The sequence below is a fragment of the Taeniopygia guttata genome, chromosome 36 (genome assembly GCF_048771995.1).
Source record: "Taeniopygia guttata chromosome 36, bTaeGut7.mat, whole genome shotgun sequence".
Taxonomy (NCBI): Eukaryota; Metazoa; Chordata; class Aves; order Passeriformes; family Estrildidae; genus Taeniopygia; species Taeniopygia guttata.
In genome coordinates this window covers 2,479,625-2,502,153 of record NC_133061.1, presented here as the reverse complement: position 1 = coordinate 2,502,153, position 22,529 = coordinate 2,479,625, and the positions used below count along the sequence as shown (strand labels likewise).

Here is a 22,529-nt window from a genome sequence, read left to right as displayed (position 1 = left end):
GGGGTCCTGCTCCCCCACTCCCCTGGGTTTGAATTTTGGGGTCGATTTGTGGCGATTTTTGGTTTCCATTGATAAAAATCTATCTGGGGGCGGGGCCAAGGCTCATTTGGGGTGGGGCTTCAGGAGGGGGCGGGGCCAGAACCCAGAGCTGGGAACTGGGAGGGGCGGGGCCTGGGGGGGGGGGAGCTCGGTGGGCGTGTCCAGCAGCAAGGGGTGGGGCCAAAGCATGGGGCGGGGTCTAAAGAGGGCGTGGTCAGTGTCTGGGGGTTTGTCCTGCCCACTCCCACCCCCCCAAATTCCCACGGATCCTCCCTCACCGCCCCGCCCCCACCCATGGAACACACCCCAAAACCTCCCCAGCCCCTCCCCCCTCAGCTCCCCCGAGCTCTTTTCACCTGGGAACCACCAAATCTTTGGGAATTCGCACCTGGGACGCCCTAAAGCTCACCTGCACCCCACCAAAATCTCTTTAGGACTCCGCAAACCTCACCTGGAACCCTCCAAACCTCACCTGGAACCCCCCAAACCTCACCTGAGATCTCCAAACCTTTCCTGGGATCCCTAGACCTCACCTGGGAAGCTGGGAAACCCCAAATCACCGGGAATTCTCATCTGGGACCCCCCAAACCTCACCTGGGACCCCCCAAACCTCACATGGGACTCCCCAAGTCACACCTGGGACCCCCTAAAGCTCACCTAAGACCCCCCCAAAATCTCCTCAGGAGCCCCCAAAAGCGGCCAAAGGTGGGGCAGGGCCGGGGCGATGACGTCACCTCTTCCTGTTTCCCCTCTCTGGACGCGCCGCGTTCCCGCGTGTCCCCAACTGTTCCTGGCCGTGTCCCCTCCCCGGAGTGTCCCCAGCGGCCATGGAGCCCCGCGAGGTGCGACAATCCCAGCAGGGGGCCGGAGGGGACAGGGGAACACGGGGGTGGCAGACGGGTGGAGGGGACCGAGGGTGGTAGGAGGGAACAGGGGGGGACAGTGGGAGATGAGAGGGTGACAAAAGGGACAGAGGGGACAGCAGAGCCCTCTAGGGAGGGGACAAACGGGACCACAGGAGGGCACAGGGGCCACTGTAGGAGGCCACAAGTGCCACCAGGCCCCTGACACCTCTCCTGTCCCCTCCCCAGCTGTCCCCCCACCAGCTGCTGGAGGCGATGGTGGCTGTGGTGGCCACACTGGGCGAGCTGGTGGCCACCCTGAGAGAACTGATGGCCACTGTGTCCAGGCTGCACAGGGACGTGCTGCTGGCCGTGTCCCCAGAGTTCCTGCGGGTGGCTGTGGGGACCTTGATCTTTCACCTCCAGGACGCCCTGCGCCACTACCGTGTCCCCTCCCTGGGCCACCGCCCTGTCCCCTCCCTGGGCTGGACCCTGGCCAACCTCGGGGACACCCCAGGGACCACCTGGGCCTGTGTGAGAGCCCTGGCCAGCGCCAGGCGTGTGCTGGACAGGCTCATGGACAGCTGGGCCCGGCTGGCCAAGGCGGCCACCGAGCTCCGCGACGCCTGCAGGGATGCGGCCACCGGGAGGGGACAGCGGCTGGAGCTGCACCTGGGGCTGCTGGGGGACTTGGTGGCCGCGTGTGACGAAGCCACCGCGTTCCCCCAGGAGATGCAGCGCCGGCTCAAGGACATCAAGGCTGCCCTGGAGGGGACAACGGAGGTGTCCCGATTTCCGTGCAGCCTTGGTGGCCACAGCGGCCGAGGCTGAGCAGCTGTGGGAGGCCAGTGCCCGCCTGGCCACGCGTCACCTGCTGGGGACACTTGGGGACATCAACACCCTCTTCTTCTGTCCCTCTCCTGGCCACGGTGGCTGTGCAAAGGCCGAGCGGTGCCAAAGAGCCATGGAGGACATCCCGAGGCTGCTGTGCACAGAGCAACATCACCACTGGGCCGTCATCAGGCCGGTGTCACCTCTGCAGAGACTCGGGGACATTCTGAGGGCACTTTGGGAGCACTTGGGGACACTTTGAGAAGGTGTGTGGCGACGCTGGTGGGGGCGGGGGGGGTGAACGAGCCTCCCCTCAGTGCCTTGCAGAAGACCCGGCTGTGATTTGGGGGCGGGGGGGGTCCCCAGGCAGCCCCTGCTGCTGAGCACTGACCCTGCCCCGGGGGGCACCGGGACCCCCCAAAAATTGCACCCGCACCCCCTTCAGTGCCCCCGAACCCCCCTCGAGCACTGACCCCCCTCACCGGGCACTGGGATGAGTGGAGACCCCCTCTCGGTTTTCTGGGGGTCGAGATGACCCCGAGATTGTGAAAAGTCCTTTTCTCCCAGCCCGCGCGGGCAGAGAAGGAGTCGAGATGCGGAGCTTTGCTTCTCAGGGCCGTTTATTTTCCCTTTTCTCTAACAGCTTTGTCCGCTCTGCTGAGCTCTGTCTAGCAGGTCGGTCTGTGGCAGTCTCGTGCCCTCAGGGCGCTGTTTGCCTTCTACACTAAAAACTACCTGTACTGTGTTTACAATAACGTGCCAATATCTATCATTTATGTTGGACAGTGTGTCTCTACCTTCAACCAACAGAAAAGTGGCACCATCACAGCAAGACATGGAGGGCAAAAAGAAGGAGAAGAAGGTCAGGACACACCCAGATCCCTCCACCTTGTCCCATTGAACCCCATATTTTAAAGTGTTAAAATTCTGCTTTTCCACCCTGTGTTAATTCACCTACCCCTCTTCGTGCACCGACCCACCCAAGCACTAGGCCCGGACTCCCCTTTGTGCCCCCATCCATGACGGAGGTTCCATCCCCTCCGCTTTGACCCCCCCAGAGCCGCAGGACCCCCAGGAAAAGTGCAGGGACTGTGGGGGACCCCAAGGGCTGGGGGGGCACAGGGGGTTCACCAGCACCAGAGGAGTCCCTTAGGGTTTGGTCCTTTCCCCCCCGTTGTCTCCCAGGACCCCCTGTTATCATCAGAGCCCCCCCCAATTTACTGGGACCCCCCCTTCACTGCTTCCCCCCTTCCCTGACTCCCCCAAAGCGCTGGGACCCCCTGAGCCATGAGCCCCCCGCAGTGCGCCAGGACCCCCCACTCACCTCCCATCCCCCATCCATGGGAACCCCCCCAAATCACAGCAGCACAAGGAGAAGAAGCCAACACCTTCCCCACACCCAACATGGATCACCAGGACCATGGATCAGCAGGGCTCTGCCCAACGGGGGTCACTGGGGATCATCCAGCCTGGATCCTCCCATGGGGGATGGAGCTGGAGCAGCGCACCAAGCTCTTCCCTCACTCTCTTCCCTCACTCCAAGCTCTTCCCTCACTCTCTTCCCTCACTCCAAGTTCTTCCCTCACTCCAGGCACTCACAGGGCTTCCCTTACTGGTGCCTCCGTTGGTGTCGGGTCAAGTTTGAGCTCCTGGAGAAGCTCTTCCCACACTTCCCACACTCGTAGGGCCTCTCCCCGGTGTGGATGCGCCGGTGCACGGTGAGGCTGGAGTTGTGCTTGAAGCCCTTCCCGCAGTCGGGGCAGCGGAAGGGCCTCTCCTCTGTGTGACTCCGCTCATGTAGGAGGAGATGGGAGCTGGTCCGAAACCTCTTCCCACACTGGGGACACTCGTAGGGCCTCTCCCCGGTGTGGATGCGCTGGTGTGTTCTCAGGCCTGAGCTCCACCCAAAGCTCTTCCCACATTCCAAGCACTCATAGGGTCGTTCCCCAGTGTGGATCACCAGGTGCACCATCAGGCCAGGCTTGTCTTTGAAACCCTTCCCACACTTCCCACACTCGTAGGGCCTCTCCCCGGTGTGGATGCGCCGGTGCACGGTGAGGTTGGAGTTTTGGTTGAAGCCATCCCCACAGTCGGGGCAGCAGAAGGGCCTCTCCTCTGTGTGACTCCGATCATGTAGGAGGAGATTGGAGCTGGTCCGAAACCTCTTCCCACACTCCCCACACTCGTAGGGCCTCTCTCCAGTGTGGATCCTCTGGTGCTCGATCAGGTTGGAGCTGCAGCTGAAACCCTTCCCACATTCCAAGCACTTGTGGGGCTTCTCCCTGCCATGAGGCTTCTCCACCAGCTCCGAGCTCCGGCTGGATCTCCGCCCGCCTTCCTGGCTCAGGGGGGCTCTTTCCTCCCCGCAGCTCCCTGGGCTGGGTTTGCAGCTCCTCCTCCTGCAGCATCTCCGGGGCTTTTCCTCCTCCTCCATCCAGACACGCCCAGAGAATGAAAAATCCTGGTTTGGGGAAAAAAACAAGACGAGAGCACCTTGGACTGGAGATTCCTCCTTGCTCCAGTTCATCTCAGGAAGTCATTGGGAATCTTGTGTCTGTAAGAACCTCCAAAACACCAAGATTCAGCCCAAAAATCCTACAAACTTCAAGATACAGATCAAAAACTCCCCAAATAACACAAGTCAGCAAAAACCTCCTCCAAAACATAAAGATTCAGCTGCCACATAAAACCAAAGCACCAACATTTAGCCCATGAAAGCTCAGAAACACCAAGTTTCACCCTGTGAAAATCGTGGATCCCCCTCCACAGTCACCTGCTGCATGTGGGGGGAGAAATGCTCCTGGGGCTGGGAGGAGGCTGCAGATACAGGGAGGAGTGGAACCTTCTGCTGCTTCCTCCTTCTGCTCCTCCTCCTCCTCCTCCTCTTGTATATCTCCTCTTCCTCACACTCCTCTTCCTCCTGCCATTCCTCCTTCTCCTGCACAATCCCACCCTCTCCTGCCACCTGCATCGTTTGACCATTCTGTTCCTCAAGCCTGCTTCTCCTTCCCTTCTCCTCCTGCCCCCAGGCCCAGCACCCACTGCCGGCTCCCTCTTCCCCCCAGACCCACAGCATCCCAGCCGAGGGGCAGGGATGGAGCTGGGGCAGGTCGGGCTGGGGCAGCGCTGGGCTCTCGGCCGCTCCCGCCCGCACTCGGTCCCCACTGCAGCCGCTCCCGCCAGGACAGCGCGGGGGGGCCCGGCCTTGGCGCTGCCCCACTCCCACCTCCCCAAATTCCCCTCGGGGGGCGATGGGGCCGAGGGGGGGAGTCCAGTTGGGGAAGGCTCAGAGTGCCAGGGAGCTGTAAACAAGGGAGTGACAGGAGAAGCCTTGGTTTCAGAAAATGTTATTAATTGATGACACAGACTGCTGCTCAGCCAAGGCCCTGCTCTATTCATGAACTTCCAGAGGAACAACAAAGACTTAACAGAGCCATGAGTATCATTTGCTATATAAAAGCAGGGAGCATATTAAGGGAGTATGTAGTAGGTGGATTGGGAAGTCTGGAGCTCTCAAGTGCTTCAGCCAATGGGGAAAGCAGAGGGAGATGTGGCCAGGAGAATTAGGATGAAAAGGAGGCTGTGTCCTCCAACAACTGGAGAGATCCCATGGGGAATGTACCATGGCCGCTCTCATTTTTAAGAATGAAATTCCATTTACAGGACTCCTCTGTCTGCTTTGTGGACAGAATCCTCTGGTGATGTCAATTTTCCCGCACACCCTGGGCAGGGAGTGCAGCTGAAGGTGCCTCACCCACTTTGGGTGATCGGCTCCCTTGGCTGGCGGCAGCACCGGGGATTGATTGGGGACCCGGGAGTGACCAGGAGACAGACAAGTGACACATCAGGGGGGTCTGTGAAGAGTCAGCAGGGAGAGAGCACTGAAAATCTCATCAGTGAGTGCCCTGGGATCTCCGGGGAGTGAACATGGCAGGGCACCCATGGAGGGGAGAAAAGGGAAAGCCAGGGAGGGGTCCTGGCCAAAGGGATGATGATCCCAAAATGTCTCTGAAGGGTCCCATGGGAGAATGCTGAGGTAGTTTGCACATTCCCCCAGAGGTAATTAAGGACATGGACACCCAGGGGGGCAATAAGGGAAGGGGAGAAGGGATTTGGACAACAGGGGATGGATGGTGTTGGTGTGCTGGGAAGGGATCAGGTGAAGGGGAGTGTGCAGCAATATGGTTCAGGCAAGAAGCAGCAGGAGGAATGTGTGTGGTAAGAAAAAGGATGATGGAAAAGAGGAGGAACAGAAAAATACTCAGGACTGAGATGTTTTTCAGCAGGGTCTTATCCTGACAATTTGCCAGCTGATACTTTGAATTCCCAGTTTCCAGGAGAGGAAAAGCAGGAGGTCAGGATGTCAGGGGTTTCTCTGTGGTGGGCAGCGGCAGCAGCGGGCGCAGAGGTGCGGGACCGGGAGCAGGGCTGGGGGCCTGTGGGGAGCTGCGGGGCCGGGCCGGGGCTGTGGGGCAGCCGGGGCTCAGCGCCGGGCGCTGCCTGAGCCCACCAGCCCCGGGCAGGGCCGGCAGTGGCCCCCGGCCCCCAGGAGGCTGCGGGACGCCCCGGCCGCTGCCCGGCCCCGGGGAGCTGCCGGCCCTGCCCGCCGGGGGGGCCGCCTTTGGACACTGCGGCAGGACAGGCACCGGCTCTGCCACACGGGCTGTGCAGGGGACCCTGAGCACAAGGAGCAAAACAAAGGAACCTCTGGGAAATGCAGATTTTCATGGTTGGACATAGAAGTGAATTTTCTCAGGCAGCCAGTCTCAAAGCAATCAGTGGTCAGGTTTGGATATTGGCACCGGGAGTGGCCACTGAAGGCACGGGCACACCTCTGAGAACACAGGGTTCAAAGCAAGAACTCCCAGCAGAACTGTCTCTTTGGAGAGTGCAGACTCTCCCCCGCCCACCACGAGCTGGGTGGGGGAATGGAAGCCCTGCGGCCTGGGAGGGATAGGCCAGGGGGAGGAAACCTGAGATGTCTTTGTTCCCCACGCCCCCACACCACCGGAGGGAAACAGACAGAGAGCCTGAAGGCACCTGGAAATTCACTGGCAGAGGAGAAGGAGAAGGGGGGGGAAGGTGCCCAGCCCTGGGAGTTGGGGTCTGGGCTGAGATTTCAGCAGTAAGGGCAGTCCAAAACTTTTAACCCTTTCCTGGGAAAGGAAAGCTTTGTGAAATATTACTCCTCCTCCACTTGAAAGAGAAAAGAGACAGTCTGGGACCTGAGATGTTAGGGAAAGAAGGTTGGGGGGGGAGATGATGGAGTGGCTTTTGGCTGGACTTTTCTTGTAAGCCATTGACTGAACCAGTTTCTCCTGCAACAGAGACTGCATCTTTAGGGGGATGCAATGGTGAGCCAAGAGACCTGCTTCAGCAAATTCCAGCACTGGAATGGAGTGAACAGAGGAAAGCTGAGGAGGGTGTGGTGATGCCCTCTGTCTTCAGGAAGAAGAAGATCTCCGTTTGCACCCTCAGCCCCAGGGGAGGAGGAAAATGGGGGGGGGACTGTGGTCCCAAAATGAAAACTGAACTGTTGTTTCTTTTGTTCCTTGGCAAAGCATCCTTAAAGGAGCCCTATGAGCAGTCTGTCCATGCACGGCGGTGAGGGCACTGTGACATGGCAAGGAGAGTGTCACACTGGCACATTTTCTCTGGGCAGTGCCATGTGTGACATGGAAACACGAGAGGTGGCAATTGTGTTTCCTGGGGGTCTGTGGTGCAAGAGAGACTCCTCTCTCCCCTGATAGACTGAGTATTGATTATCTGAAAGGTGATGACCTGATTGCGGGTCCAAGGTGTGTCCCACTGTGATTTGTTGGAGTTTGGGTGCAGGGAGGAGGAATGTTTTGGAAGGTTTTAATTCTGGATGTAGTGTGTATCTTTTATTATAGTAGTAGCTTAATAAATTTCTTTCTCCTTTATCTCTCAGCTTAGGCCTGCTCTGCTCTGTTCCTTATTGCATCTCACAGCACTTATTTGGGAAGCTGGATTTCCATGGGGACACAGGCATTGTGTCAGCATCAAAACATGACATGATGGTACATGAAGGATCAGGATTTTCTGTGAAGGATTCGGTTTGGGTCCCTGCAGAAAGGAAAGATTTTGCAGAAAGCTCAGCAGCTCTCAGAGGATGAGCACCCACAGGCAGTGACCGGGGCTGCAGGAGTGGCACAAGAAGGCCCTGCAGCACTTGGGCACAAAGGCACAGCAGCTGAAGGCAAGGAGGGATGAGCAAAAGGCCAAGCTGAAGGCAAAGGCCATGGCAGAGTTCCCACAGCCCCTGAGGGATCAACCCCAGGGCCCAAGGGGGGCCCAGCACCCAGGGGACGGCGTCAGCCACAAGCACCTGGCAGAGGCATTGCCCTCCTGGCCAGGGCAGAGCCCACCCAAACAGCCCCTGGGAAGGAGTCAGGGCTCCAGCTGCAGCCCACAAGGACACTGCAAGCACAGACAGCAGCACCCTCAGGAGGAGTGAGTCCACCCCTGCATGGACATGGATTGTCAGGGCTCTCTGAGCTCCCATCCCACCGGGGACCCACCACACTGCAGCCCTAGAGAACATCCAGGCTGGGTCTGCATCCAGAGGAGGCCTCTCCTGATGGACACAGGGGCCTCTCCATCCACTCTGAATCTTACACCTAAGGGGGGAACATTGTAAAGGAGTGTTTTCATTATTAAGGGAATAAATGGGAAAGCTGAGCTGGTGTCATTTGTTCAATCACTATTAGGAGCTGTGGAGGATAGATTTGAAATAAACTAAGTTTTTTCTCTTCCTACTGTGATTGTTATTAACTAGGAAGGAATTTGATGGTGGCATTGTAATACTGTAAAAGGTGATACAGAGGCTATTGCTGCTGTACCTTTGTGTCAAATGTCTGGCACGGCCTATGCTGAAGGGAACCCAGAGGTGTGGGCAGCCCCAGAGGGAAAATTTAATTTGGATCCTCTCCAAATTACTTGGAAGCAACCAGGACAAGTGGGGGCTAAAAGCTACACCCTGTTCTGGGGAGGGAAGGAAGGGCTCACAGCCTGGTATGGAGTCCCTGCTAAAGGCAGGGCTTTTGGAGCCAGGGATGTCTCCCTACAGCACTCCTATCCTGCCACTCAGGGAATCAGATGGCTCCAATGAGGAGCACAAGAACAAGTGGTAGAAAAAGCCTTTGAGTATTTGAAAAGAATAAACAAGGCAAATGGTGGAGAAAAGGGTTAAATATTTGGGAAACGCAGGGACTAAAGATTCCTGGTGCATTTACACAGAGAGGGTCAGGGCAATCTCAGAAGTAACTTTTCCCAGGATCAAAAAGGAGCTGCAAAAATTTTGAGGATTAACAGGGAATTACACAGCCTGGACTGAGGATTCTCTGTTCCAGCCAGAACATTGTAGGACTTTGTAACCCCACACAGCCTCCATGCTGTGGTATGGACAGGAGAAAGAGAGAAAAACCTGAGAAAATGAACAACCAAAAATAATGATGCCTCAGCTGTGGCTCTTCCAGACTCAGAAAAGAAATTGGAATTGTAGGGGAATGTTCAACAGGGCCATGCCAAAGGAATTATTGGGCCAAAACGTTTCACCCAGTGGCCAGAGTGGCCTCATTGTCAGCAGAATTGTGCAGCCACAGCTTCAACGAGAACCGAGGCCCAAAACCTGATGACAACAGGATCTCCAACTGTTCCAGTCTGCCATCAAGTTCAAGCTTTGATAACCAAAAGAGCCTCGCAATGGATGGGCAGTGCTCGGTTATTACAGTGTGAAACTTGTTCAGTAGCACAGGAGGATTCAGAACTGAGGACAGGGGAAGGGTTTAACCCAGCCTCCTGTTTGAACAGCCCCCAGAGGGGCTGGGAAGAAACCCAGCACTGCATTCAAGTGACACAGCTCCAGACCCAGCCTGGGGGAGATTCAGGAGACATTGCCTGGCCTGAGGCAGAAAATGTCTTTGGGGATGGCTCTTCAAGGGCAGCAGAAGGGAAAAGATTTCCAAGACACGCTGTTATTGAGGAAAGGGAATCAGACAAAGCCCAGGTTACCCCCCATGGTCAGCTCAACCGGCACAGCTGTGTGTGCTTGTAAGAGCCTGGCACTGACATGCCCTGAGCAGGAAGGCTTCAATATCTTCTGGTGACACCATCTCACCTAACAGGGGGGCAAAAGCAATTCTGATTGCTCAGCAGCCACTGGATCACTTCTTAAGGTATTTCTAAAAGGAGTAATTCATAGAAAAGGGATTGTGGAAGCAACAGACACAGACAGCAGAACTCATTTTACAGGAAAGATCCTCCAGGGGATTATGGCAGCTTTAGGAATAGAATGGGACCGCCAGAACCCCTGGCACTCCCAGAGCTCAGGCTGGGTACAAAGAATGAAAGGGGAAAGAAAGAAACACCTTTGGAAGCTGGGGATAGAAACCAAGATGCCATGGGTACGGCTTTTGCCATTGGCTTGGGCAAGAAGAAGAGCCAGACCCAGGGCAGATATTCAATTATTTCCCCTTGCAATTGATCTCAGGAATTCCTTACCCTGGGAATTCTCCACCTAGTGCAGGGTGGAGATAAGGGATGCCCATTTAAAGCAGTCTGTGGCCAGAATCCTGTCTCTGGTGCAATCTCTCCCCCAGGAAGCTGGGCTGGCACAGAGCCTGCCTTGGCACTTTGCTGTTGCCAACATCCCAGCAGCACATCGGCTCCTGCCTAAGGAGTGCAGAGCAGCACCACTGGTGGCCAAGTGGCGTGGCCCGTGCCAAGTGGCCCCGAGGCCAGAAACAGCCGCCAGCACAGCTGAGCACGGGGGGACCCCTCAGCCTCGGCTCCAGGTCTCTGCAGCCCCGGAGATTTGCACTTCCCGCCTGCAGCAGGAGGATGGGAGGCCCCCACTGAGCTGCACTGAAGGCAGCGCAGCAGCAGCCAGGGCTCCACAGCGGGGCAAGGCCCTGGGCCTGCCCACACATCCTCTGCTGAAATCCTCGGCCTGGCCACCCTCCTTTGGCAGCTCCAGCCACCGGGGACAGCCCTTGCTGCCACTGCTGCAGCTTCAGCGCTCTCTGGGCCTGCCCTGCCACAGCTGCTGGGCAAGAGCATGGGACAATTCCACTCTGGCTCTCACTTACACTCACACACTGCCCTGCCTGCCATGGCATTGATGCAAAATACACCAGCTCATAGACTTTAACATTGTTAACCTTTGATTTCTCTACTCAGGCTTGCTTTGCCTTGGCCCTGGGGAAAGAAATGTTAAAGGTTTTGTTAAGGGATGTTGCACCACTCAATGGAGATGAGTTTAACACCTCAACACACTGGGAATGGCCCAAAAGATACCCACAAAGATAATGCCCTGCAGCAAAACATCAACCCCAGCAGCAAACAGCAACCAACACCTACCCCAGACACTGCCAGGGCTGCAGACACCTGGTCTGCAAAAGGCTGAGAAGGAAATCAGCACTTCCCACCTCATTAACAGCTGAAGCAAAGAAATCTGCACAACTTGAAACTACAGAACATTAAACCAGTGGATTTAGATTGCTTTAGACTGTATTAAGTTAGGGAAAAATCGAGTAAAACCCAAGTGTCATGGAACGATTTTCTCTGCATACCCGGGCTATGTGGGGATGGAATGATTTCTGTTGCACATCCTGGCCAGAATCAACAAATGCCTTTACTCTAACAATAAACATATTGGTGCAGTTTTTCTTTTTCCTGCAGCTTCAGTGCAAAGTTTATAGCATGAGAATATTTTTTAAAATAATCCTACGTCTATATCGCTGGTTAGGTTTGGTCAGGGATGTGAGAATGGGTTTTTACTCTGAGAAGAACGAGAAAAAAATCAATGGCCTTGGAACTTTTTTGTGTGTTTTTGTTTCGCTTTTAGCGATGCCAAAATTTGGTCAGGGTTTTTTGACATTCACCTTTGGGCTGCATTTTGCAAAACTAGAAGAGATTTAAAGGTGCCCTTTTAACTCATAAACATTAAACAGAGGATTTGAAGGGGGGAAAAAAAGCAGCAGGTTGTAGGGGGGCACATGTGAGGCTGCTGAAGCTGCTCTGGAAGAGAAGCTGCATTCCAGGCACCCAGGAGAGGAGCTTTAGAAATGCAAATTAACGCTGCCGGGGCAGAGTGGGGACAATGTACCTGGCTCTTCTGGCCTGGGGCAGGAATTGGCTGATTCCCTCTGCCCCTCACCCCAAGCTCTGCCTGCTTGCACAGATGGAATCTGCAGGGCTGAAGGCAGAGCCCATGGTGAGGATCTGACTCTGAAACAGAAATGGCTGAGGCTGCAAAGGGAAACAGCAAATGGAGAATGTTGTGAAAACTTCACTAAAATAAGGGGGGGATCATCCCTCTGCCCAATCCAACATCTGCTGCCACTGTCTATGTTGTACAGGGTGTATCAGAGCACTGGGGCTTTTGCTAGAACAAGTCCAGGGAAATTAGTTGGAATTCAAGTATTTGATGATGTATTTAGAAAAATGCGGCCAATTGATGAAGCCCCGGCTGCAGGGAGCACCCAGAAATGGGAAAAAGATGAAGGGCCACCAGAAAAAATTCTTCAACACCATGGACCAGTCCCTGGGAACCCAAACCAATTCATATCAGGAAGCAGAGAACCCATTTATCATTTCAATGGCATCATTAGATTAAAAGCTGTCCTCAAAAGAAGAACCAACCAGACAGCTCCAGCTCCTGACCTTCCTGCCGACCAATCCACTGAAAGAGGAACACAACATTTCACCAGGGGATGGGATCAGATTACCAGTGAGCAAAAAAAAAGGGAGTTTGTGCAAAACTAAATGGCTCAAATTGCTGTGGGCAAAGAGATGACAAGGGAAAAGTGCTGAAAAAGAAAACAAAGGAAAAAGGAGAGCAGTTTATGTATTGGTCCAAACATGGAAAGGATGGGAATGGGACACGCTTTCGTGGCTCCCTGGCACACCAGGGGTTAAATGAATGCTGCTTCTCCTCTTCTGTACTGCAGCAACTCTCATCTTTTTACCATGCTCCACACCTTGGCAGTGCAGCTCATCCAGCAGCTGAGCCAGGGGATGCAGGTGGCAGCCAGGCCTCCTGATCCACAAACGGCTACAAAAGGACAGGGAATGAGGGCACCGAGAATAATCCCAAACCCAAAGAGGACCCGGGAAGAACAAAACAGAGTCAAGGAGTGAATCTGCCTGGTGATAGGGCCAGGGACCTGTAGATAAGGAAGTAACGGGGGAAACCATCAGTTCCAATAAATTTCACAAATTGAGCCACACAATTTCTCAAAGTCCCGCTAAATTCCCGAACTTCCAGGAGAACAAAGGCTTAACAGAGCCATGAATATCGGCTGGTATACAAAAGGAGGGTGCATATTAACGAGGACAGGCAGCAGGCGCATCGGGAAGTCTGAACCTTCCAAGGACCTCAGCCCGTGGGCAAAGGCAGAGGGAGATGCGGCCGGGAAAATGAGGATAAAAAGGAGGCTGCGGACTACAACCACGGCAGAGAGCGCACGGCAAATGCCCCACGGCCTCTCCCCCTGCTCGGCAATAAAGTCACTTTTACAGGACTCCTCGCTCTCCTCCGGCCACAGAAACCTCCGGCGACGGGAATTTCCCCGCACGCTCCCGGCCGCGGGGCAGCCCCCTCGGTCCTACCCACAGCAGCCGGGCCGAGCCAGCGCTGCTCCGGCAGCGGCTCCTGCCCAGGCCCCGGCGGGAAGGAGACCGCGGGCAGCCGCTCCCGCCGCGCCCTCAGCCCGGGGCCAGCACGGGCCGGACACGGCACCACCGACCCGCCGCAGCCCCCTGCCGCCCCCTCCGCCCGCAGCCAGCCCCGAGCCCCCGCAGAACCCAGCGCGGCTCCCACCTGCCCCGGGGCCGCCTCCGAGCTCCGCCGACGCCGCCTCACCGCGCTCCGGCCGCTGCCGCCGCTCCCGGGCCCGCACAGACGCTCCCGGCGCCAATGGCGCCGCTGCCCGCCCACGGCCGCCCTCAGCCCGCCGCCGGGGCCGTGCTGCGCCCCGCTCCCACCAATCAGCGCGCCGCAACCGCGACTGACGGCACCAGCGGCCAATGGCAGCGAGCTGGGGGCGGGCTCTGCGCACGGCCCAGACTCGCCCCGCGCTCTCAGGGCCCCCCGCGCTGCGTGAGGGCAAAGCCGGAGATGAGCAACAGCCCCGGGACGGGCCCGGGCCCGAGGCGGGATTGAGCTGCCCACACAAACAAACTTCTCCGCACCTCCCGCCACGGCTTTCCCGGCCCTGCGCCTTCCGTGCCTCCGGCTCTGCGGGAAGCCCGGGAGCCTCCCTTCTCCTGCCCCTCATTAGTGCATCGGTGCTTGGCTTTGATTGCCCCCAAAAAGGGAAACCTGCCCAAACCCTGTGGGCGAGCGGGGGAGGGGAGAGATTTCTGGCAGAAAACTCCAAAGACTCAGAGCAGGATGAGGAGAAGTCAGTGCAGAGCCTTAAATGCAGCTTTCCCCACGCCTCCCTGCTCCCAGCTGCACCTCCTCCCCCGGCAGGGCAGGAGACAGGGAATGGGGCCGTGCTCAGCTCATCCCCCGCGGCTTCTCCCTCTGCTCAGGGACAGGAGTCGTTCCCTGCTGCACCCTGCGCTCTCTCCCAGCCGAGACTTCTCCAGGAACTTCTCCGAGCCGAGTCCATCCCCTGGGGCACAGCCCCCTCCAAGTGCTGCAGCGTGGGTCACTGTGCCACGGGCTCGGTCCTGCCAGGCCAGGCTGCTCCAGCGGGGCCCCTCTGCCCACGGGGTCACAGCCTCCTCTCAGGCATCCCCGAGCTCCAGCCTGGCTCCTCCAGGGGCTGCAGGGGGATCTCTGCAGTCCCATTATAATATAAATTATGGAATAATTCGTGCTTATGTAAAATATACATGAAGTCAGTTGTGCTAGTAGAAAAAGATTCTTAAAGTTTTAAAAGACCTGAAGACCCAGCCGGGAAAGACTGGAAACCACAGATGGCAGAGAAACAAAGACCTAATTTACAATTGAAAAAACGTGTCTCCCTGCAGAGATGGCCACTTTCCGGGGATACTCCACCAGACGCCCAAGGTGAAAAATGCACATATGTTAGTTTGAATAGTAGTGCTGTATTACCATTTTAATAGTACTGTAAATGTAGTTGTGTAGTTAAATTGAAGCTTTAGTAGTTAAAATAGAAACTATGTATCTGGGTTTTCTTTTAAGGAATGACATACTCGCTTTGACATAACCATCACAGAACACCCAAATCTTCCAAAGAAGAGGAATTTATGGTTTTCTTGTCAGAAGAATCTAATTTCTTCAGGTCTTGCTCGGACTCGAAGACGCCATGGGGATTAAAGGAAATAGTTGGCATATAACAGACAGAGTTTCTTGTTTTAAATAGAATGTATGCATAACCATGAAGGATATATGAATATGCAATAGTGCAGTTTTAGGGGTGATTCCTTTGTTCACAAGGTATGCTTGTTGTGGCTTAAGTGCCCCAGAGCATCTGGACATCCTTAATTCTTTGCTTTTTATTGTCTTGTAATTGTCCTAACTCTAAATTTTTATTACTCTAATTGTATTACTATTTTAATAACCATGTTATTATTATTAAAAATTTAACAGCCAAGTGATTGGCGTTTTTCACAATTATGGTAGCAAAGGATGGTTTTTAACACCTCTCTGCCGGGGCCTTGGAGAGTCAGGGTGAGGAAGACGGGTCCTGCCCTATTTAGGCAGCCTCGCTCTGTTCCCCTGGTGTGTGACCAGACACAGGTTATGATCTATGGGCAAAAGGAGACAATAAAACAAAGAAAAGGGAAAGGATTTCCTAAAACCGCAGTAATTAGCCCCAAGACTAAAGTGTACACGAAGAACCAAGACCCAAGGACAAAGGATAGGTGAGTATTTGTTGGGATGGGGCGGATAAGGGGGGAATGAATGTGTGTGACAGAAGCTGCTGGGTATCCCAGACTTGCCAAGTGATTGCTGTAGTCTCTCATGCTGCTTTTCGTCTTCTTCATGTGAAAAACGGCCAGTAAAGAGACCAAGCCAGTGATAAAAAAAGAGAGAATCCCTCCAAGAGAAACTGGGACTGGATCTTAGGAAGAAGAGGAACCCCGTGGAGTGCCGGATTGAGGGATAAGAGTGCCCAAGAGCATCCAGGATTCAAACCTGCTGGTTTGAGGGATTAACATTCCAAGAGCACTCAGGGTGTAGATATGTAATGTAGACTGTTTGAAAGTAAAAAGTATCTTCTTGTTGTATGTGAGAGTTAGTGAAAAATAAAAGTGAGTAAATGTAGATGAATGGTAGTATATGTAATGTAGATTGTTTTTTATGAGCTTTTCTTTATCTCCTTGGAGAGGGTGTTAGAGTGTTTCCTGGCAGTCGAAAAGAGAGTATTGCAGAGAAAAATTCCTCACTTGCTGTCCTCCCCCTGCCCTCAACTCTATTCATATTTTGTCCATTCCCTCTTCAAAATACAGATTTGTAAAACTCATGCTCTGTGTCCTCAGATGGCCTTCCCAAATCAAACCTTGGCTTCCTTGCAAATTGCATTGCACTAACTAGCATTTCCTTAAATTTGTTTTGGTGCAGGCAGGGTCACTTTGGAAGTCAGTTGTTGTTTACTTTGTTCCTTAAACCTTTTCAAGCTTGTGAATGGGAAAATTGTGATAGCAAACCAAGTCTTTATTTTTGCACTGTCAGCTGTGAGTGGCTGGTAGCCTTGGTGGAGGGTGCCGAGAATTACAGGCCTGCAGAACACGCATAACAAAAGTAATTTACTTTGTAAGGAAGTTGAAAAAGGGGGGAGAGGTGATTGGCAGACTCACCTCTCCAGGATGTAGGATTAATGTTAGAAAGTGGACTGATATTGGAATGTGGCTGCTGAAATGTGAAGAGAGAAAAAGAAAAAGAAAGAGAGAGAAAGGGAGAGAGAGAGAGAAAAAGAGCGAAGGGGAGAGCGAAATACACCCCCAAGGTCCCCTCAGCCACAGCTATCTGTAAGTTCTCCCCCATTCCTGCTAGGCAGAGTGACAACAAGGAGGGGGGGAAGTGGGGAAGGACAGAGTTAAACCCAAGGCTGTGAACAGGACCACCAGTAGAGATAAGATCAAGGCAGAGATAGTGACTCTCACAAAGTGGTTTATTTTTTTAAACAAGACTTCTTTTTTTCTTTCTGATTTTTGTTAAGAAGAGAAGGCTTTTGTTCTGAAGAATGAGTCTGTAAGACGAAAACAGTTAGATGTTACCCAAAAAATAAAAAGCAAGAGATGTGATACATCTCCTGTTAAAATTGGCCTGGTCTTTTTTTATTTAACTAATTATAGCTCACAGGAAGAAGAATTGGCCTCTGCAGCTTAACACAGCTGGATACAAGAAGAAGAGGCAGATGTAGAAAAAGCTTTTAGTTAAACCCAGAATGTTTTAAAGAAAACTAATGGTAAAAGTTCGTGCAGTATTGTTTTTCTTTTAACACTGTGCTATTAAGAAATCCTTCCCAGGTACCATTAAAGCAGCAATCCAAACCACAGAAAGAGGGTGAATTCATGCCAGCAAAACCAAAGGACTTGTGAAGAAACTTGAGGAATGGACTATCACATCTAAACCGGGTGATACCAAATTGACTTCCAACCAGGACTGGGTGGTAATGGTTTGGGAAGACCCAAATGATCCAAGGCAGGTACAAAGAATAACACCACACTGAGAAATAAGGCAAAGCTTGCATCACTGGTTCTAAGCCCGGCCTAAATAAACCCTGAGACACCTCCAACACCTCCTTGGCAGAGGAACACTGCCACTTCAAACAGGAGGATCGGGAGTGTTTCAGTCAAAGAGTTCTTATAGCCTGGCCTTAGCCTGTGCCTTGTACAGGGAAGAAGGGAAATTGCCATCAGTACTATACTGTATATTTTATGTGATTCATCCCAATAATGGACACGCTAGCTGGGTTACAAGTGAATGTTCAAATTATGGGAATAATTGGTGTTGTAGCTCACAAAATCTATGTTCTTGTTGCAAGAGGTATCAGTACTGAATCAACTCCATATGCAGATAGAACCCAAAATAACTGAAGTAATAACTTTGTTTTGTGGATGGATTATTAGTGCCTGTTGACTGAAAGATACCTGAGAAACAGTGGGAAACCACAGTTAAGGAGTGTCGAAAAGGACTTGCCTAAAAAAATGAGTAAAAAGGAGTGACAAGGGAAACAGAGGGCAAGCCTGGATTGAGCACTGTACTCACCACCGAGAAGATCACACGTACCTGCTGTGGGAAGCAACCCCACAGGCAGGGGAGGTGGGGGTATAAGCCATGCCAGACCTCTGTCATTCCTGTTTCTGTCTCTCATTTGTTGTCTTTTCCCTTCTGAGATACCAGCAAGATCGTGTCCCAAATGCTACAGAAAGTATTACACGGAAAGGAACCAAAGTTCCTTTTTGTTACACACACCCATGTCAACAGCCACAGACCCACCCAAACTGAGTACCTGCAGGCAAAATGGGGAAAATATTGGATTACAAGGAACTTAGGAAAAAGTAGTAATACTTGGGGCATGGAATGTCCAAAAGGAGAGAGATGGATTTGTTTTACCTTTGATCTTAGAAATATAGTCAAAGATTCGGTAAAGAGATTATTAGTAAAAAAAAAAAAAAAAAAAAAGGTGAAACCAGCACAGCAATCTAGCTCTGTATTAACCCCAAATTATATACTGCATCACATTATAGGACTCCAAGCAGTTATAGAGGAGATAAAAAACAAAGCTGCTCAGGTACTGGAATTAATATTGAGTCAGCAAAGCCAAACTATAACTGCAGTGTATTAAAATAGGTTGGCTTTACGCTATTTATTGGCTAAAGAATGGGGTGTACAGATTGTTGAAAATAGATGGCAATGAGGGCGTCATCCTGGAAAAAACAAAGGATATCAGAAAAAAATTATGACCCTGGTATCAGTCCAAAAACAACCAAAGGGAAAATAATGTTAAAAACTAACAGGTGGGGTAATGTATTGAGAATGGGATGGTGGAAGAAATTAGGATTCTTCCTTTCATGTGTTACAAGTGTTTTGATATTTCTTCTTTGTTTAATCCCATGTTTTATTTGATTACCAACAGAGTCCAAAGAATGCAAGAGGATAAGAAATATTGCTCAAGCCAAATGATTTATAAAGAATAAGAGGAGGGATTGTGACAAATACATACTTACAATTGGCATTTCGCAAGTGTTACAATGAATATTATATGTGTCATGTTAGAAAGTTTATGCTGTTCCATAGGATCTCAATTCCATATAATCCCAGTCCTGTTTGTCCCAGTCCATAGGATCCCAGTTCCATATTTGATCCCAATCTCTAGCTGATCCCTGTCCCTATTTGATCCCAGTCCATATTTGATCCCAGTCCCCATTTTATCCCAGACTATATTTGATCCCAGTCTGTATTTGATCCCAGTCTGTATTTGATCCCAGTCCCTATTTGATCCCAGTCCCTAGTTGATCCCAGTCCATACTGCGAGGACGCTGGACTCCAGGACGGTTTGGGTGGATGGAGACGAGAGATTTCTGAAGGCTGCCCTTAGAATATCTGGTTTATTAGAGAGGGTGAAAGGCCCTGCTTGGAGTCACCAGACCTGACCCGTGGCAGGCCCAAGGGCATGGGGGAAGGGAGAGGCAAGGGGTAGAGGGAGATAAGAGAGGATCCCAAGAGGATGTTCCAGGAGAGGGGCAGTTCCAAGAGAAGGGAAGTTCCAAGAGAGCGTCTGGCTCCTCAGGGACTCCTTGTCAGGGGCTTCAAGGTGGGCTGGAACAAGACTCAGGCCAATGGGGTCACAGACTCCTGATGCTTCAGGGGAGGGTTACAGGTGTGGGATGAACCGTACATTGGGGTGAGATCCAACAGTCCATTTGACCCTTGGATCTACCTGTAGGTAAGGGCATTGTTCAACCAGAAGGGGGGATTGTCTTCATTCTGGCTGTGCGATTGTGTTCTACTTGTGCAGTAACTACGGTTTGGTATGTCACAACTTGTTACCATCTCAGTCTCTGTATTTTCTAAACCTTTTGCCAGGCAGTCATATTTATAAGGCTCTCCTATTTGATCTTCCCCAACACATATGATCCCAGGCCATATGATCCCAGTCCATATCTGACCCCAGTCCCAATTTTATCCCAGTCTATATTTGATCCCAGTCCATAGGATCCCAATCCATATCTGATCCCAGTCTCTATTTGAACACAGTCCGTATTGATCCAGGTCTCCAGTTGATCCAAGTCCATATGATCTCAGTCCCAATTTGATCCCAGTCTGTAGGATCCCAGTCCCTATTTTATCCAAGTCCCTTGTTGATACCAGTCCATAGGATCCCAGTCCATATTTGATCCTTGTCCGTATTTGATCCCAGTTCAGTTCATTCCAGTCTGTAGGGCCCCAGTCCCTAATTGATCCCAGTCCTTAGTTGATCCTAGACCACAGGATCTCAGTGCATATTTGATCCCAATCTCTGGTTGATCCCAGTCTATATGGCCCTGCACACATTCCAGAGGTCTGGAATTTCAGCTCCCAGCCAGGAAAAGACATTCCCTTTGCCCTCAAAGGCAAAGCTCTTGAGAAGGGGCTGAAAGCCAAGTGGAGCAAAATCCTACAGAGACATTTCACTGCTGGCCTCCATCACTTCAGCTCCTGAACTAAGAATTAAAATAATAATTGGGAAATAAAATAATTAAAAAATCAGGGGTGGGTCATTGGGGGCAGAGGGGGCAATTAAATTAGAGGAGGATTCAATTAAATCAGAGGAAGATCTTTGGTGCTCCCTGAGGAAATTAAATTGGGGGAGGGTCTTTGGAGGTCCCTGGGTCAACGGAGACACGGAGAGAGAAACAGAGCAGGCAAAGAGAGGTGGGAGGGAAAGAAGGACACAAACACAATCAGCTGAGAAGGTGGTGCCCTGAAAAACAGAACTGCCACAGACTGGAGATGAACAGCAAAGAAATCACTAAGTCTGAAAGTTTTATTTGCTATCAAATACATCCCAGCCACCCAGCCCCACACAATCCCCATCTCACCGCTCCAAACTGGGATCCCACTTCTCCCAATCTCCTCCCAAACCCATCTCACCCTGGCAGCTCTGGATTCGAGTGAGTTTGGTGTGGGATTAGTTTTTTTTGAGGTGGGAACAAACAATTTGAGGCGGGATTGAGGCTCTGTGGGTTAAAATTCATTTGTTGTCAGTGGGATGTGAGTGGTTTTGAGGTGAAAGATCGATCCCTCTTGGCTTTTGGAGAGCAGAGAGATTGAGAAGAGAAAAACATGCAGGTCAACATAAAAGGAGAAGCAGCCACGTGTGTTCCCAACATGGATGACAGGGAATGTGGGTCACCAGGGCTGTGCCCAATGTGGGTCCTCAATGTGGGGGATGGAGTTTAGCTCTTCTCGCACTCGGGGCACTCGCAGGGCTTCCCTTACCGGTGCCTCCGTTGGTGTTGGGTCAAGTGAGAGCTCTGTGAGAATCTCTTCCCACACCGGGGACACTCGTAGGGCCTCTCCCCAGTGTGGATGCGGCGATGCTGGATGAGGGTGGAGTTGTGCCTGAATCCCTTCCCACAGTCGGGGCAGCAGAAGGGCCTCTCCTTGGTGTGAACTCGATAGTGCCGGAGGAGACAGGCGCTGGTCTGAAACCCCTTCCCACACTTGGAACACTCGTAGGGCCGTTCCCCAGTGTGGATCCTCTGGTGCACGATCAGGCTGGAGCTGGTCTGAAACCTCTTCCCACACTCCCCACACTCGTAGGGCCTCTCCCCAGTGTGGATGCGCCGGTGCGTGATGAAGGTGGAGTTGTACCTGAATCCCTTCCCGCAGTCGGGGCAGCGGAAGGGCCTCTCCTCCCTGTGAACCCGATAGTGCCGGAGGAGACAGGAGCTGGTCTGAAACCTCTTCCCACACTTGGAACACTCGTAGGGCCTCTCTCCAGTGTGGGTCCTCTGGTGCACGATCAGGTGGGAACTCTGGCTGAAGCTCTTCCCACACTTGGAACACTCGTAGGGCCTCTCCCCACTGTGGGTCCTCTGGTGCAGAATCAGCTCAGACCTCCTCCTGAAGCCCTTCCCACACTCCGAGCACTTGTGGGGCTTCTCCCCATCATGGAGCTGCTCAGGGATCCCCAGCTCCGAGCTCTGGCTCCATCTCCGGCCGCCTCCCCGGCCCAGGGTGGGTCTTTCCCCCTCAGATCCCCGCGATCTGCGTTTGCAGCCCCTCCTCGTGCGGGATCTCCGGGGCTTTTCCTCCCCGTCGGGTTCCTGCGCCCTGGAGCCGCTCAAAATGGCCTCTTCCACCAGGTTCTGCCGCGGATATTTGTCCTCCCTGCTCTCCATCCTCAGCTCCTGCCCTGGGGGAGGAAGGACAAGGAGAGGCTCTTCCTCTTCCTCTTCCTCGCAGCCTCCCAGGGGCTGGGAATGGGAAATCCTGGTTTGGGGGAAACAAGGGATGAGCACACAGAGTTTGAAGCTCCCTCTGTCCCAGTCCATCTCTACAAGTCCCTGGCCACCTGGGCTCCATAAAAACCTCCCAAACACCGAGATCCAGCCCTGAAAAAGCCTCCCAGGAGTTCCCCGTCCCTGCTCCCTCCCCTTTGCTGTTCAGGGCTCCCCCCTGTCCAAGCTGCTGGGGTCACGCTTGGATTGGGGGTCCCCCTTCTCCTCCGTACCCGCCCTCCCCAGGCTGCCGGGAGTCCCAGCAATCCCAAAAGCTCCCCCCTCTTGGCTCTCCCCATTCAGGGGTGCCGGGGCTGTTTGGGCTCCCGGGCTCCCTTCTCCCCTTCTTCTCTGCTCTGGGCTGCAGGGGCTCCAAGGAGTCCC

The 22,529-nt window shown here is 53.1% G+C and overlaps 1 protein-coding gene across 1 annotated transcript in view; it reads right to left on the bottom strand.

Annotated features, from left to right (window-relative positions):
* LOC105759916 (uncharacterized) overlaps positions 1-22,053 on the bottom strand; it is a 649,836-nt gene extending 627,783 nt beyond the window's left edge. The window contains 3 exon segments of the mRNA XM_072921323.1: positions 3,333-3,994; positions 5,467-5,469; positions 21,142-22,053. Of these exon segments, the coding sequence (XP_072777424.1) occupies positions 3,333-3,994; positions 5,467-5,469; positions 21,142-22,046 (1,570 nt within the window). The 5' untranslated portion in view covers positions 22,047-22,053.
* Between the last annotated feature and the right edge of the window lie 476 nt (positions 22,054-22,529).